This window comes from Rissa tridactyla, chromosome 3, assembly GCF_028500815.1.
Source record: "Rissa tridactyla isolate bRisTri1 chromosome 3, bRisTri1.patW.cur.20221130, whole genome shotgun sequence".
NCBI lineage: Eukaryota > Metazoa > Chordata > Aves > Charadriiformes > Laridae > Rissa > Rissa tridactyla.
In genome coordinates, this window is record NC_071468.1 from 114696426 (window position 1) to 114710858 (window position 14433).

General features: G+C 40.7%; 1 protein-coding gene across 2 annotated transcripts in view; it reads left to right on the forward strand.

Moving 5' to 3' along the window:
* Positions 1-14433, forward strand: part of VSNL1 (visinin like 1) — a 92160-nt gene that overhangs the window by 33155 nt on the left and 44572 nt on the right. For both annotated transcript variants that reach the window (XM_054196155.1, XM_054196156.1), the window contains exon 2: positions 7042-7208. In XM_054196155.1, coding sequence (XP_054052130.1) covers positions 7047-7208 — 162 coding nt within the window. In that variant the 5' untranslated portion in view covers positions 7042-7046. The remainder of the gene's footprint in view (positions 1-7041; positions 7209-14433) is intronic.

Sequence of the window (14433 nt, forward strand, 5' to 3'; positions counted from 1 at the left end):
GCTCTGGATTTCTTCTTCTGTGAAACAATAAGTGTATTTGAAGGAATGAAGCATCTGTGTGTCGTGATAGCCTGCTTCCATCTATCCTCCATTACTAGAGAAAAGGCAGTGTCAGAAGTAGCCTGAGGAGAAAGGAACAATTCTGGGAGCTGTCAGGAGTTATAGTTATTATCAGCACACAGCTGGAAATTTGATAAACAGCCTGCTCAAAAATAATATGAAAATTATTCTGTTATTGTAGATTATACACATAGTTCTCTGCTTTTCCCAGCGTTTAATTGTTTGGGGGTTTGTTACCCCTATATATGTATGTATGCGGGAGTCTATACAGTGTTTAATGTACCGTTTATAGATTTGCATTGTGTCAAAGATTGCAAAGACACCCACCACACTTGCCTGCTCAATGCCTGGATTTCACATGTAGTCCTCAGGAATCAGCACGTTCCTGTGGGAGCTTGTGGGCTGGGAGTGGGCAGAGGGGTGGGAATGAAGCACAGCTTTCCTTCCAACCTAATGAGTGCCTGCCAGCACAGCTGAGCTGGCAAAGTGAGTGTTGTCATTTGCTTCTGGCATCGTCCACACGACTCATTCCTGTTTCCCAGAGCCAGGGAAGAGCAAGAAAAACATGCATCATACAAGGGAACTCATTTAATGCACAGACCTCACGAGGCTGCAGAGATGTTGGTTGACTCACCCCGTCAGCTCAGGCAGGATTACTGGGAAAACAAGAGCATGAACATGGGCAGGTATCAAAGCAACCAAAATATACTGAGATAAGTTGGGGTAGCCCCGTTCAGTTAGGTGCCTGTGCCCAGGGACGTAAGGCAAATCTCCCTGCACTCCTGGAGTCGGTGAGGGGAGGGAGGTGACTGCAGTCACCAGCACATCTTCTCCAAATGTTCCTTTGGATGAGCCCTTTTTCTCTCAGCTACCCATGGAGGGAATTTAGTGAAACTAGGCAGCCTCTGTGGATACCAAAAGGTAGATGGTATGACTGCCCCATTTCCCACTAGCTGTTTCACAGAATTATAGGCCCACTGAGGTTGGAGGGGGCATCTGGAGATGCTCTAGTCCAGCCCCCTGCTCAGGCAGGGTCAGCTAGAGGTGTATGCTCAGAGCTGTGTCCAGTTGGGTTTTGAGTATCTTCAAGGATGGAGACTCCACAACTGTTCTGGGTAACCTGTTTCAGTGTTTGATCACCTGCACAGTAAAAAAACTTTCTTACATTCAGACAGAATTTCCTGAATTTTAGTTTGTGCCCATTGCCTCTTGTCTCTCCGGGTACCCCTGAGAGGAGGCTGGCTCGGCCGTCTTTGTTCCCACCATTGGGTATTTAGACACACATTGATAAGACGTCCTGAGCCTTCTCTTCTCCGGGCTCAACAACCCCAGCTCTCTCAGCCTTTCCTTGTATGTTGTATGTATTTCCAGTCCCTTCATCACCTTCGTGGCCCTTTGCTGGACTCCCTCCACTAAATCCATGTCTGTCTGGTATGGGGAGCCCAGCACTGGACCCAGCACTCCAGGTTTTTCTCACTGGTGTTGAGCAGAGCAGAAGGATCACCTCCTTCAACCTGCTGGTAACATTCTCCTAACGTAACTCGAAAAGAAAATGGCTTTATATAACTGGGATTAAGGAAAGCATGCAAAATGACACAGAACTAGGTTTTTAGGAACATAGTTGGACATCGTTGGTGCTGTCTTCTCAAAGGAATTTGTGTCCTTTTTCAGCACAAATATGAGATCTTCAGCAGCACTCCGTTACTTAGGAACAGCCAGAGTTATATTTGTTTGCACTTGGTCCCTTTGAACATTGAACACTTGCTGTGGAGGCCAAAGGGGAACGGAGAGGAGGGGGAAGAGGAAGCAGGTGGGAATGGAGCTGCGTTAGCAACAGTTTGGGGGTGTTCTGAAATCATTAAACAGCAAACAAGCTTCCGTAAGTCATGTTTTGCTACTGAACTTTTTTTTTTTCCTTCTTCTTAGGTCTTTAATAGAATTTTGTTTTGTGAAACTGTGCTTACACTGGGAGTTTAGCACTGGCAAGCCAAGTGGGAGAGGCAGACCTGATAAACCGGTACAGGAATTTCTGTAAAATATTCCAGGGAAAAAAACCTTGCCATTGGCCAGGAGGTTTGATGGTGATCGCATGGAGAGCGGAGAGCTTTTGAAACAGCACAAGCATTTATGGGACACAATAGCATTGCAGGAAAGGCATTGAAAAAAAAGATATTAAAAGGGAAAAACTGTTTTAAAATCTGCTATGGTCTTAAAACTGGAGGAACTGTCTTCCTCTTCCTGCATGTGACTTAATGCCCATTACCTCCAAAGCCCCCAGTAAATCATATATAAAATCAGTTCGCTAAGCCGTGCTGCTGAGTCATTTTAGAGTAACTTCCAGCTCCTGCTGCAGCCCTTTCCTGCTTCCCGGGCTGGCTGGCGTGGACCTCCTGAGGGCCAGCGGGGCAAAGAGCAGGCAAATACATCCTTATACATCCTGCACAGCCCCCGCTGCTTCGGGTTGGGGATTGGTTGCTTAATAAAATTCCATCTTTTAAATCCAGCCCTCTTATGGACCTGTAAAAGCAGCAATTAAGGTGTTACTTAATGAAGTACCGAAGTGCTACTATACTAAGCATTTCTGAAAAGCTTGTTTCTCTGGGTAGCTGATGGCCTCTTTGTAGCATTTCCAGGTTTTTTTTAAACTCATCCTTCATTGCTGTTGCTACTTGTGGCACAACAGTAGAGTTTTAGTGTTTTTCACGATCTCTAATCTGGATTGTGTTGCCCTTGCTAATATTAATAAGCGTTCTCCTGCCAGAGCAATCTCATTGGGAACAGACTTGACACCTTTACTGATGCTCAGTGCCACCCACATACCCGGTTGCGTGTTTATTGTGAATCTCTGCCCCATGATGTTTTGGAATCGAAGCATGTTGCTTTTGCATTTGTTTGTTTTGTTGTTGTTTTTTTTCCCTTTCATGATTTTTGCCAATCAGAAAACACAACAGAAGATGAACAACTGTGGTTGGATTGTCACATTGCATGGCTGGAAGCATGGAAGTTGGAAACAAATTTGTAGTTTAAAAGAATAAAATTTACTAGACAAAGAAATGCTTGCAGAGTGACCTTTCCTCCTCTTGAAAACTTAGTGATTGTGCAGCTGTTCTCTCCTGTCTTTTGCTAATGCATATTCATAGATTTTCACAAGGAAAAAACATGTTTGGGAAACCATGATTATAAGTTAATTAAAAATAGTTTTCATTTTAGAAAATTAAATGTGTTGGCAGTGGCGTACTCATTGCTAATGGGTGATTGTACTTTTTCAATAATAATAAGAGATTCAATGAAACTCTAGAAGATGTCAGAATATGATTAACTAGATAATCTATGTATTTGAGTTTTTATTCTCAAATAAGCTGGATCTCCCAGAGCCAGAAGTGTGAGTTTATATTTGATAATTATATGAGGCTCTCGAGCTTTCTTGCAGATTGTAATTCAATTCCATAAGAAAAGAACTTTAAAATGGGAAGAAAGAATGAGTGCCTCTAATTACAGGAAGGCATTGTGACCAGCTTGGTCGGGTTGTTCAGTCCCTCGTCTCAAACAGAGCCCCGCAGATTATGCACCGTACTGTGCTGGAGCAGCAGATAAGAGTACAGAACCCAGCGGTCCCAAATTATACCTTCCTCAAATACTGGTTTGGTTCTGTGGAAAAAACAGTTTCTGAAAGTGTTTATCAAGGTGCCAACTGTGGTTTTGACTTACTAGAGGATATTACATGGTGAGGTGCATCAGGGATGGCTGGAAGGTGTTTGGGACTTATTGGATGGCCTATGGCAGAACAAGCAGCTGACCAAAACTGGGGACCTGTATCGCAGAGGCACAGAGGTCTGATGGTAGAAAATGTTATGTGTGGATAAGTTTGTCCAGCTCCTTATTCATGTATTCTTACATACCTGTTTTATGTCCACGGTACTGAAAATAACACAGCTAAATTTGGGTGAAAGTGCTGAGATTCACAGTTCTGTCTGCTTCCACCTCTGCGTAGTGCCAAGTCCAAGGGCTGTAAAGCTAACATGATAAATACAGAAAAGCTGCTATTACAGAAAATTTGTCAGTCAAAACCACACGGGTTTTGCCCACTGAAGATGCTTTTTTTCATGTGCAAGTGTTGTTCAGTTAAATGTTAATGGGGACAAGAATCGAGGTGAAAAGATTCAAGTAAAAGCACACTTGGCTAAATTAAGGGAGCCGGAAAATGCCTTATGAATCTACCTAAGGTAGTTAGTATAATTGCTGAGAATCTTTAAGGGTCCTCTGGGTCCTAAGCAAAGTACCTTATGACTGCAAAGGGTAACAGAGTTTAAAGGAAAAAAAAGAAAAAAGGGGAAGTAAACAGGCCCCTTAAAGAATAAAACAAATAAACCAGTCTGTTGTTTCACTTAAAAGCCATCTGAGTTGGAGCTAGAGAAATAACTGTATTAGTATACTTTAGTCTCTACGGGATTTAAATTCAGATTATGCCAAATTAGGTCAATGTCATACATGAGAAGATGGGGGCTTCAAAGATAAGGCTGGGGCAATTGTTCTAAATACTATAAATTGAAAACCCATCATTTAGTCAAAATGGCTTATTTCTGGATATCCGCATGTACAATTAGGCCTGTGGCAATTAACTGAAAGGTTGAACTCTCCCATATCTGTGCTAAGTTTACCAAAACGTGTGGATGGGAGCTTGGCAAAGCTTCAAAGTAAGTTTAGAGCAAGCAGTGTGCTGCCCTTAATTAAAAGCTGTGTGAGTCCTTGCAGCATGTTCTTGTAGTTCAGAGAAGATGCAGGGCCTCGAGCAAGAAAGCACTGCAGCATCTCGCAGGGTTGGTAGAGGAAGGGTGTGCAGAGCCTGGAGAAGGAGGACCTGCTTGCTGGAAGCACCCCAAGAAATGGTGGCCCACTTCCACCTCCAGTTACATTTGTCTATCAGCCACGTCGCAAAGGCATTGAGACATTTCTGGCTGGATTTTGTAGCCCGATGGGTTGTGGCATTTTGTACTTTCCGATGACCAAATTTCCCAACCTTGTACCAGCTGAATGCTTTGATGAAAGACACCTTCCTTCTCTGTGTCAGGGATGTTTGTGAGGCCAAGTCGTGTCCTGTCTTGTCAAAGGGGTTTGCTGCCAGCCCTGGTTGTCCTGGTGGGCTGGGGCTGTGAGAAGGGGTGAGGACAGACCAGGGAGGACCATTGCCAAAGGGGATAGGGGCCATGAGGTGTTTCAGGAAGAGACCTGGTGCCACTGGTAGCATGGCACTGGCGGATGTGTTGGCCACACACAGACCAAGAGGAATGGTTAACTTTGGGCCTGCTCAAGGAAGGTTCCCATAAAGGAAGTTATATAAATACACTTATTTGTTGGAACAGAGCAAAGTATGTCCTTCTGAGAAGAAAGAGACTTCCCCTTAGAAATAGGGGAAGATGCCAAAAGCAATAGATTAATATCAGGAATGGGTGGTGATACGGACTAGAAATCAATGCATTCAATGTGGTGCTGTCATTAGAGACAGATGCTATACTGGGAGATAAAAATGGAAATGCTAAGCTAGGCTCAGCAAAGAAATTATTCATCGCTTTGCAGTTCTGTACAGAACAAGTTAAGTACTGTCTGTCAGCTGATGAAAAAATAACTGAAAGACATCTCCTGTCATGAAACAAAATGCAGTAGAATTGGAAAAAGTTAAAGAAAAGGATTTCTCAAAATTTTTCTCAAGGGACATCTTTGGTCAAACATCAATGGACGTGGAAAGGGCCAACACAAGTAGTACTGAAGTTACTGTATTTATCTATACACACATGCATATTTTGCATTTCTGTATTTTTTGTTTTTAGTAAGTGTAGTGTAGTGGATATCTCCAGAGGTAACAGTGATGATATATAAACCATCTATTGTGTATCAACTAGGCTGTAAATATATACATATACTTATATATATAGATACATGTATATATGCATGCATTTACGAATTACATTTATATTTCCAGTTTGGTTTCGTTGTTTTTTGAGACCAAGTCTGTGGACTCTTGCATCGCTTCCTCCCAATGGAACATACAGTGTTGTAGGGCAACCAAGATGATTATGGGACTGGAGCACCTCCCTTATGAGGAAAGGCTGAAAGAGCTGGGACTCTTTAGCCTGGAGAAGAGAAGGCTGAGGGGGGACCTGATTAATGTTTACAAGTACCTAAAGGGTGGGTTTAAGGAGGACGGAGCCAGGCTCTTTTCAATGGTTCCCAGCGACAGGACAAGGGGCAATGGGCACAAGCTAGAACATAGGAAGTTCCGTTCAAATACACGGAAAAACTTCTTTACAGTGAGGGTGACAGAGCACTGGAACAGGCTGCCCAGGGAGGTTGTGGAGTCCCCTTCTCTGGAGATTTTCAAGACCCGCCTGGATGCAGCCCTGAGGGATGTGCTTTAGGCAATCCTGCTCTAGCAGGGGAGTTGGACTAGATGATCTCTAGAGGTCCCTTCCAACTCTGAAGATTCCGTGATTCCGTGATTCCGTGATTCCGTATGTTACAAGCCTGTCTGTCCACAGCCTTGTCCCTGTGAGGAATACCTGCTAACCTGAGTGTTGTATCAGATTTTCAAGTCAAAGATGAAGAGGAATTTTGTGGACATCCCTGAACCTGTGAAAATTTTTTGTTAGAGTCAGAGAAAAAGTGAAGTCATCTTTTTCAGCCTTAGTGTAAAGAAAAGCTAGAAATTACCTAATGTGAAGGGAAATTAGCAGTCTGTCTCTGGGTCTTAAGAATGAAGAAGATCATTCTTCTAAATGAAAGAAGAGTGCTGTCTTTTTCACCATTTTCAGCCTCTAATATTCAAGCATAGCTTAGGTTCCTGTTCACTAGTGAATCTGTGAGGTTGCGTTTGACTAAAAGCAGCAGTGAGTACGAAACAAGTGAGGTGTTCCAGCTTTGTCGCTAATTCCAGTTTAAAATCTTCACAGCAACTTGGCTAATTGTATTAATTTATTTCTTCTTAAGGCAGAATGGGGAAACAGAATAGCAAGCTGGCCCCTGAGGTGATGGAGGATCTGGTGAAGAGCACGGAGTTCAATGAACACGAGCTAAAACAGTGGTACAAAGGATTTCTAAAGGACTGTCCAAGCGGTAGACTGAACCTTGAGGAGTTTCAGCAGCTCTACGTAAAAGTAAGTTATTTATTAAGTTCTTATTATTTGACTGTAGAAAAGATTGCATGGTAACGTAAAGCAAACATATGGTCAAGAATTGCCAGTCGTTTAGACTAAGGAACACCTTTGCAAGGAGAAGCAATGGTGAAGACGAGGAGTCTTCAATGGGAAATTCAATGGGGAAGTCTTCAAACGGGAAGTGCTGCTCTCGTCACACCAGCAATTCGTATAGCTGCAGCGACCGGAACCACAAGTTTAGAAAAAAAGCTGTGATTTACCCACAATAAATATATTCTCTGCACTCTGTAATTTATGGGTCTCTTTCACCTTCAAAGAGTCTTTTGTGGCCCTGTTCAGTAAACAGCGCTGTACCTGTGTAATACCACTGGAATATAAACCCTGTGATTGCTGGACCTACTCATATAAAAGACCGTCCTCCTTTTGGTTTCAGCAAAAGTGGTGAAGTTGCGTGGCAGCATGTCCTGCAGATAAATTACACACTGTGCACAAAGGATTTCTTTCCTTAAATTTTAAGTGTTGCCTTTATTTTTTCCCTAATGTCTCTTTGCCCTCATTATATAGGAAAGGAAAACCAGGCTGCTCGGTGTATTTTCTTATTATTTTTCATTATATTATCAAGTTCAATGTAGTCTTTTCCTTACATTTATTATGTATTTATTCTGTAACAAGAAGACTATGGGGGCAGCATAAGAAGTGTATTCCTGTTACAAAGATAATTATATTTTAATTCAGAATCGAGTGTCTGCCTAAAGGTCAGAGACTTCAAAGTAATTTTAATTAGTAAAAATATTGGATGGCGATGATGAACAGTAGGATCAGAATGGTTCATACAATGTGGGGCTGAATAAAAATAAAAAAGCCTTTCAAATTTAAGTAGTTAATACTGAGCACATTGACAATTTCCGCAGACAAGTGGGACTGTCTTTTCCCTTAAATGCGTGCTCCAGTCCTTTCCTACATTTCTTCAGCCTTGAACCACATCACTCTGCAATTACCTAGCCCTTTTTTCCTTCTACCACTGCTAACTCCAGCTTACATAAATAAGCTTCTGTCTTCATATTTTAATATTCATGGCTCAAGACGTTGCCTCACAATTCTTTTCTTAATAAACGACTGACTTTGTAATAACTGTTATTTTCAAATGAAAGAATTTTTACTGCCTCAGGTATTTTGCTTGTTATTGACTGATAATTCGTAGCATCCATTTTAAATAGTACTCGGTGCACATCCAGCAAGATCAGACATCTAATAATTTCTCTTACATGTTTCTGCGGAAAGTAAATGGTTTTTACAAAGTATGGGTTCCAAATGAAGTACGTCAAACATTTAACTCTTTAGAAATCATTATTTTATTTTTTGGCAAATTGCAATAAAGGGATTAATTTTTTTTTTTTTTTTTAATGAGAAGATACCTTCTGAAAATAGCTTGAAGCTGTTAGGACTTCCTCCCTTCAAAGGGATGTTTGAAGTGTTCACAGATATTTCACAAGATACTTTGCTCATGAAGAAATATCAGAGAGTAAACTCAGTATCATGTTTACAAAAACAGTAGTGTAAAAAATAACGTGAAGAGCATAGCAGGATTTTGCTCTTGAAATTTGGAGACAGCTCTGCAGCAGTATCTGGCTTTTAGTTTTATGGCCTCATGTATTTTTAGATATCCACATCAAATAAGATTGTCTCTCTTGCTTTGGTAGTTACAGGTTTTGAGATCTGCTCTGTAATGGGACTCTCATATATTTAGTCCAGTTTGTTGTCATTCTATATATAACATCTACATACAGGGCGAAATGCTAATTTTGCAGAGGAGAAATATGATTAGCTGTAGTAAATCCAGAGCTTTCCTTCTCCTTCTGTGACAGAAATGCTTGTAAAATAATGTCCCTGGGCTCTCTGAGGAGCTAATGGTCTGAGTGCTGTCAGTGGCGGCGACTTCTCCTATGTAGGACGTTCTGCCCGCCCTGGCTGCTGGCTGCAGACAAAAGCCCAGATGCGAAATTTGATCTTTCCAGGAGGAGCCACCAGCAGGAGACCCAAATCATTATGATTACACTAACAGCATTTCAGCTCTTCTAATGCATATTCAGGGTGAAAATGTATGAAGCGCGTATTGATTAAAAATTCCTCTGCATGAAGGTATAGTTAAGAGGTATGACATTTTACCTCTTGGCCTGAACTGGATTTTATTGAAGAAGATTTCCACCGATAAATATATTTGGAAAAGAAATACAAGACACATCTTCAGTTCACATTTACATTTTCTTAAGATGACACCGTTTCTTTGTTCATGACAGTTGTGTGGTGCACTTTCATGTGGACTGGTTAAAGGGTGTTGGTCATCAGACTAAGGTGCAAAGAGAGCTCTTCTTTCCTTTTACTCACACACAACAGAAAATATCCGTAGCTTAAAGAGCAAAAACATGTCAGGAGCACTATTTTGAGGTGAATTTCCTCATTATCTCTACTTACTGCTTTTCCATCGTAATTACAGAGTGGGGTGCACAATCTTGGGGCACAGAAACTGCATTTTTTTTGATGAAATGTAACCAGAAGATGTGTCCTGGGATCACACCTAATGTATTACTGTAGCTAATGCCTGCTAATAAAGTAGAGTTGGTCTGAAGTAAAACATCCAGAACCTGTGCGATGTAGAGGTCAGGTCCGCCACACTAACTCTTCCACTCTACGTATTTGCATCAATTGGACTGTGCTGTTTACTGATGTAGATGAAGACTTTATCGACCAAAGTGGGAATTACTCTAGCTTGGCTTGGAAGCCTTTGCTATTGAAGTTTCCATTATGACTACAAATCATGCAGTGCTTAAAATAAACAGCAGTTATACAAACTCTACAGAAGAATTATTTGCAGCACTTTTAGTGGAAGTGTCTATAAAAAGATTTAGTCAAGAACACCTCTTTTAAATAAGCAGCTAATAGGCAGAAATATACTTTGTACTGTTGCATATTCAGCATTGTCTGCAATCCAACAGATTCACTACAAAATAGTGGTACATTTTTAGGTGGATAGATTCTTCTTGGGATCCAGAATCTGTGGCAAGCTATTAGGGCTCATGTTTCCCTCCATGTTGCTGAATAAGGTGAATGCTTCAGCAGTTTTTGAAATAGTTTATTGGAGAATTGTTTATATAGTATAAGCCCATAGCCACAAAGAGAACTAAATGCTGAAACACCGAGTTAGCTGCCCATACAGTCTGCACAGAGCTTGGGAGGGGGAGAAATTTGTGGATACCATTCTGAGAAAGCTGAAAATCATGCCAGCATGTGATTCTAAACAAATGTGCCAATGCAAAACCACAAGGTAATGCTCAAGACAGGAATTTGTATTAAATTCTACATTTCTCCAGGGTAATGCATCTGTTTTCCTATGAGAGTTGCATCTTTCAAACCTCTCCTGCAGAGAACTATCTGGGACATTAGAAGTCAATGCAAAATCAAGTGACTGAAGTCCTTTTTCTTTCTCTCTTAAGTGACAAAGATAATGCGAATGCCTTATCTTTACCACAGTAGTTTCAGTACTCATCAAGCTGTAGGAAACTCTGAATCAATTATCCTGTCCCTGTAAAGAGTCTGAATCTGCACTGCTCGCCCTCCCGTTGCTCTACCTGTGATGAGACAGGCCCTTCTGGGCTGCTGGCAATATCCCAATTAACCTCCTTTTCTGCAGGAAATGGCGATAAATAGCATCGGACAGTCTGGAACCTACAGTTGCCGTCTTCAAAGCGAATACCCTAACTATTAAGCTTAATCCTTGCTTGCTTTCTTCATTTTCCTTTTTTCTATCCTAAAAGGTCCTTAATTCTTTTATCTTAACGTAAAACATCATTAGCATTGTGGGCAGAGAGCTGAAGGAATTAATATGCAAAAGTGTCATTAAAATAAAATATACCAATGAAACATTCTGGACTGTTCCTATCATTCTTTAGGGTTTCTTCCAGTCTAGAGGGCCAAATACATTTTCCTTCAGATCTTTTGAATTCACTGGGTTTGGATGATTATGCCCTAGAGTGTGTAAGCGTGCATAATCAGTGCTAACGTTCACAGGAATTATGCATGTTTATTAAGTGGAAAATAGGCTTCTATATTGTGATACTTCTTGGAACTGGGTCACTGAACACGAGAAGCATATCCTCTGGATTAATAACAGAAACAAGCACCAATGGTCCTCTAACTGGAAGGGTAAGGTTGGGACTGATCGTGATATAATGCTACCATTAAATAAAGCCATTTGCTTCGTTAATTTACTGCACGTCTATTATTTAGCTGTGTTTTGGGGTTTTGTAGCTAACGTTTAAATAAAATAAAAAAAGTCATGCGATTTGATTAATTACAATCAAATGGTTTGTCATATTTTTGGCTTCTATCTCACATTTCCTGCCTTGAAGGGAATTGATTTCTGGTCCCTCATTTTAATGTGTGTAGAACAAAAGAATCTCAAAAATCTATTGAAATTTAAGTGGGTGTATTTGCAGCCTCTTTTTCTCTCTCCAGATTTTCAAGACAGACTAGCGTCTTGCTAAAGATGGTACAGAGCTCCTCAAAATATTAGGTTAGAGCTGCGTTTCAGGCTTTCAGTGGCTGTGAAGAAGTGGGATTCCAGACCAGCACAGCTGTGTTTACAGATACCCCTAACATAGATGCAGTTGCACTGGCAGAAACTGATTTTCCCGGCACCGTCTCTTTTAACTGGAAGAGCTGTGCTGGTTTTACAAGTGCGGTTTGGCCACTTAAGTTCTCCCTATAATAGGAGTACTTTTTAGTCGCATTATACCAACCTTAGGTATATGGCGCCTAATATAATTAACATATTTAGGTATATTGTACCAATCCTGTATTGCTAAACAACAACAGCATGTTTTGAAATCAGACAGATTATTGGCAATACTGGTGTTTCTGCTTACACAGTGATTTTAGCCCCTGCTGTTGCTCCCTTCCAGAAGATCACATCTGGGGTTCTAGCAGTCTTCTTGGACAGTATGAGAGTATGTTTGTTGGATGCACCACCTAAAACTAACTGCAACACAGAAAACACAATATGTATTTGTTTATAAACATGACTCTAAATAACCCTTAAACAGGTTAATAGTACTGCTGTGCTACTGGATTTTTAAAACTGATGTGGAATAATAGAACAATTATTGTTACGTTAGAAACGATTAGAAATAGAATTGGATGCAAAGAAGTAAAGCAACAAATAGCTCTGATCCAGGGACATTACAAGGTGGCTCTGTAAGAAGCAGCACATCTATAGATAGACAAACAGAGGCTAGAAAGAAATAACAGTAACATGATTGGCATCAGTGGAAGTTTTGCATTGGGGGGGGTTGTAGAACAATCTGGAGGTAAAGATTCTTAAGCGCTTAAGAAATCTGCACATTTGAGACAATTACAGTAAAATCATTAGAAACAAATGCTTCTAAAGAGTAAGAAACCTTTCACCAGAAGTGCAGTCAAAGTTCCTGTGACAGGAAAATTAACATAGCAGAATCCAAAAGGCAGTATGCTGAAAAGCAAATGTGGTTGTGGTCCAGCATTATCACAGGGGAGTGCTTTTCATGATGAAGTATATATTTAGTGCTCCAGAGCTGTATTAAAATTGAGTTCTGATAACTTTAAAAACAAAAGAGATCGCAATTGCTTTTCATACGGGACTTGGTTAAAAAAAAAGGCATGGTCTTGTTGCCTGGATGTTTTCCATGCAAAACTGCTTTTGCCATTATTCCTCCTCCTCCTTCTCCATATAAACATGAATAGGCAGGTGCTGTGCCAAAACACAGGTCTACTAGAAAACCACATAAGAGGCTTATTATATATTTCAAACAGAAGCTGAGATTGTGCTGCATGAATTATAAAACAAAGGGCCAGAATGCTTCTTACACATAAAACCAAAATGAAACAACCCCCAAAGGCAGTGTTAACTTTGAAGCTGACTTTGAATGATTTGGGGAAGGGGAGGATACTGGTATCATGCCCTTCTGCTGCATTTCTGTCTCTGCGCTGATCCAAGGAAAAATAATGGCTGGATTTAATATTTTATGGAACATCTTTTAAAATTGGAGCTTTAAACATCAGCAACCATATTGAAAAATAAGATACAGTAAATAAACATGGATTCTCATTTAAGCTGCAAAGTAAAATGAAACCAGCAATTTCCACAAGAGGACGAGCACACTGGGTAGTGAACTGTCCTGAAAATATGGCCGTAAATCACAACACGGGATACTAACAGCCTTTAACAATGCAGAATGGAGTCAGTTTAGATTGAAATCCTAATCTCACTGAAGCTAATGGGAGTTTTCATTCCTGATCCCTATTTAAGCGCTTAGGACTGCTCTTGAAATTGTTTATCATCATGAGACTCAAGTCCTGCGAAGTTTGGTGCAAGCTCCATTAACATCCAGTCCTACAAACTGGATCTAGAGTCTGGAGAGCTCCTTTCATCACGTGTGGAGAACATACAGATTGCTAGCTGCCATTTAAAGGCAGCAGTTATTTAAAAACTAAGTCCGTAGGGATGAGTGGTGAGAGTAAAGGGTTCTGAAGTTAGTGGAAAAACCGTTTCAGAGGCAAAGAAGGACAAGTCCTTTTCTTTTTGCAACATTATGGCTAGCAGCTAATTTTAAAGGCTAAAATATATTTTTCTTTGCTTCTGTTGCAGAGCACATAATGGCCCATATCCTCCAGACAATCTCTGGGGACTCTAAATCTAGAAAATGAGGAAGTCAGACAATTCTAAGAGATGAAATCTAAATAGCTAAATCTTAATTGCTCCAAATGGCAGCTTCTGGAGGGTCCAGGCTTGTGGGATGAATCTTCCTGATGCCTGAACTATTCAGTAACATACATTGAGACCCTCTCCGTGAGAGGCAGGAATGATGGTCACATGAATCCATAAAGCAGTCCAAAGGCATCTTCAGGACTTACAGAGTCAGCAGATTTGTGGAGATGTGAAGGTTTAGTCAAAACCTCTGATTATTACTAAGTATTGAATAGTTCTGTAATTCTGTGGTTATATGTGGTTCCTGGAGGCACTCTAAACTAACATCAAGTCCAAAGCATTGAAGAGAATATGTCCGGCCAGGGCAAGACGATCCAGCCTGGAATGCTTAAAAATCTCACCACGTACATGCCTACCCCCGTTTCCAACATAGCTCAGTAAAAGAATCCAGGCCGAGTAAATTTTCCAACAATAACATGCAAATTA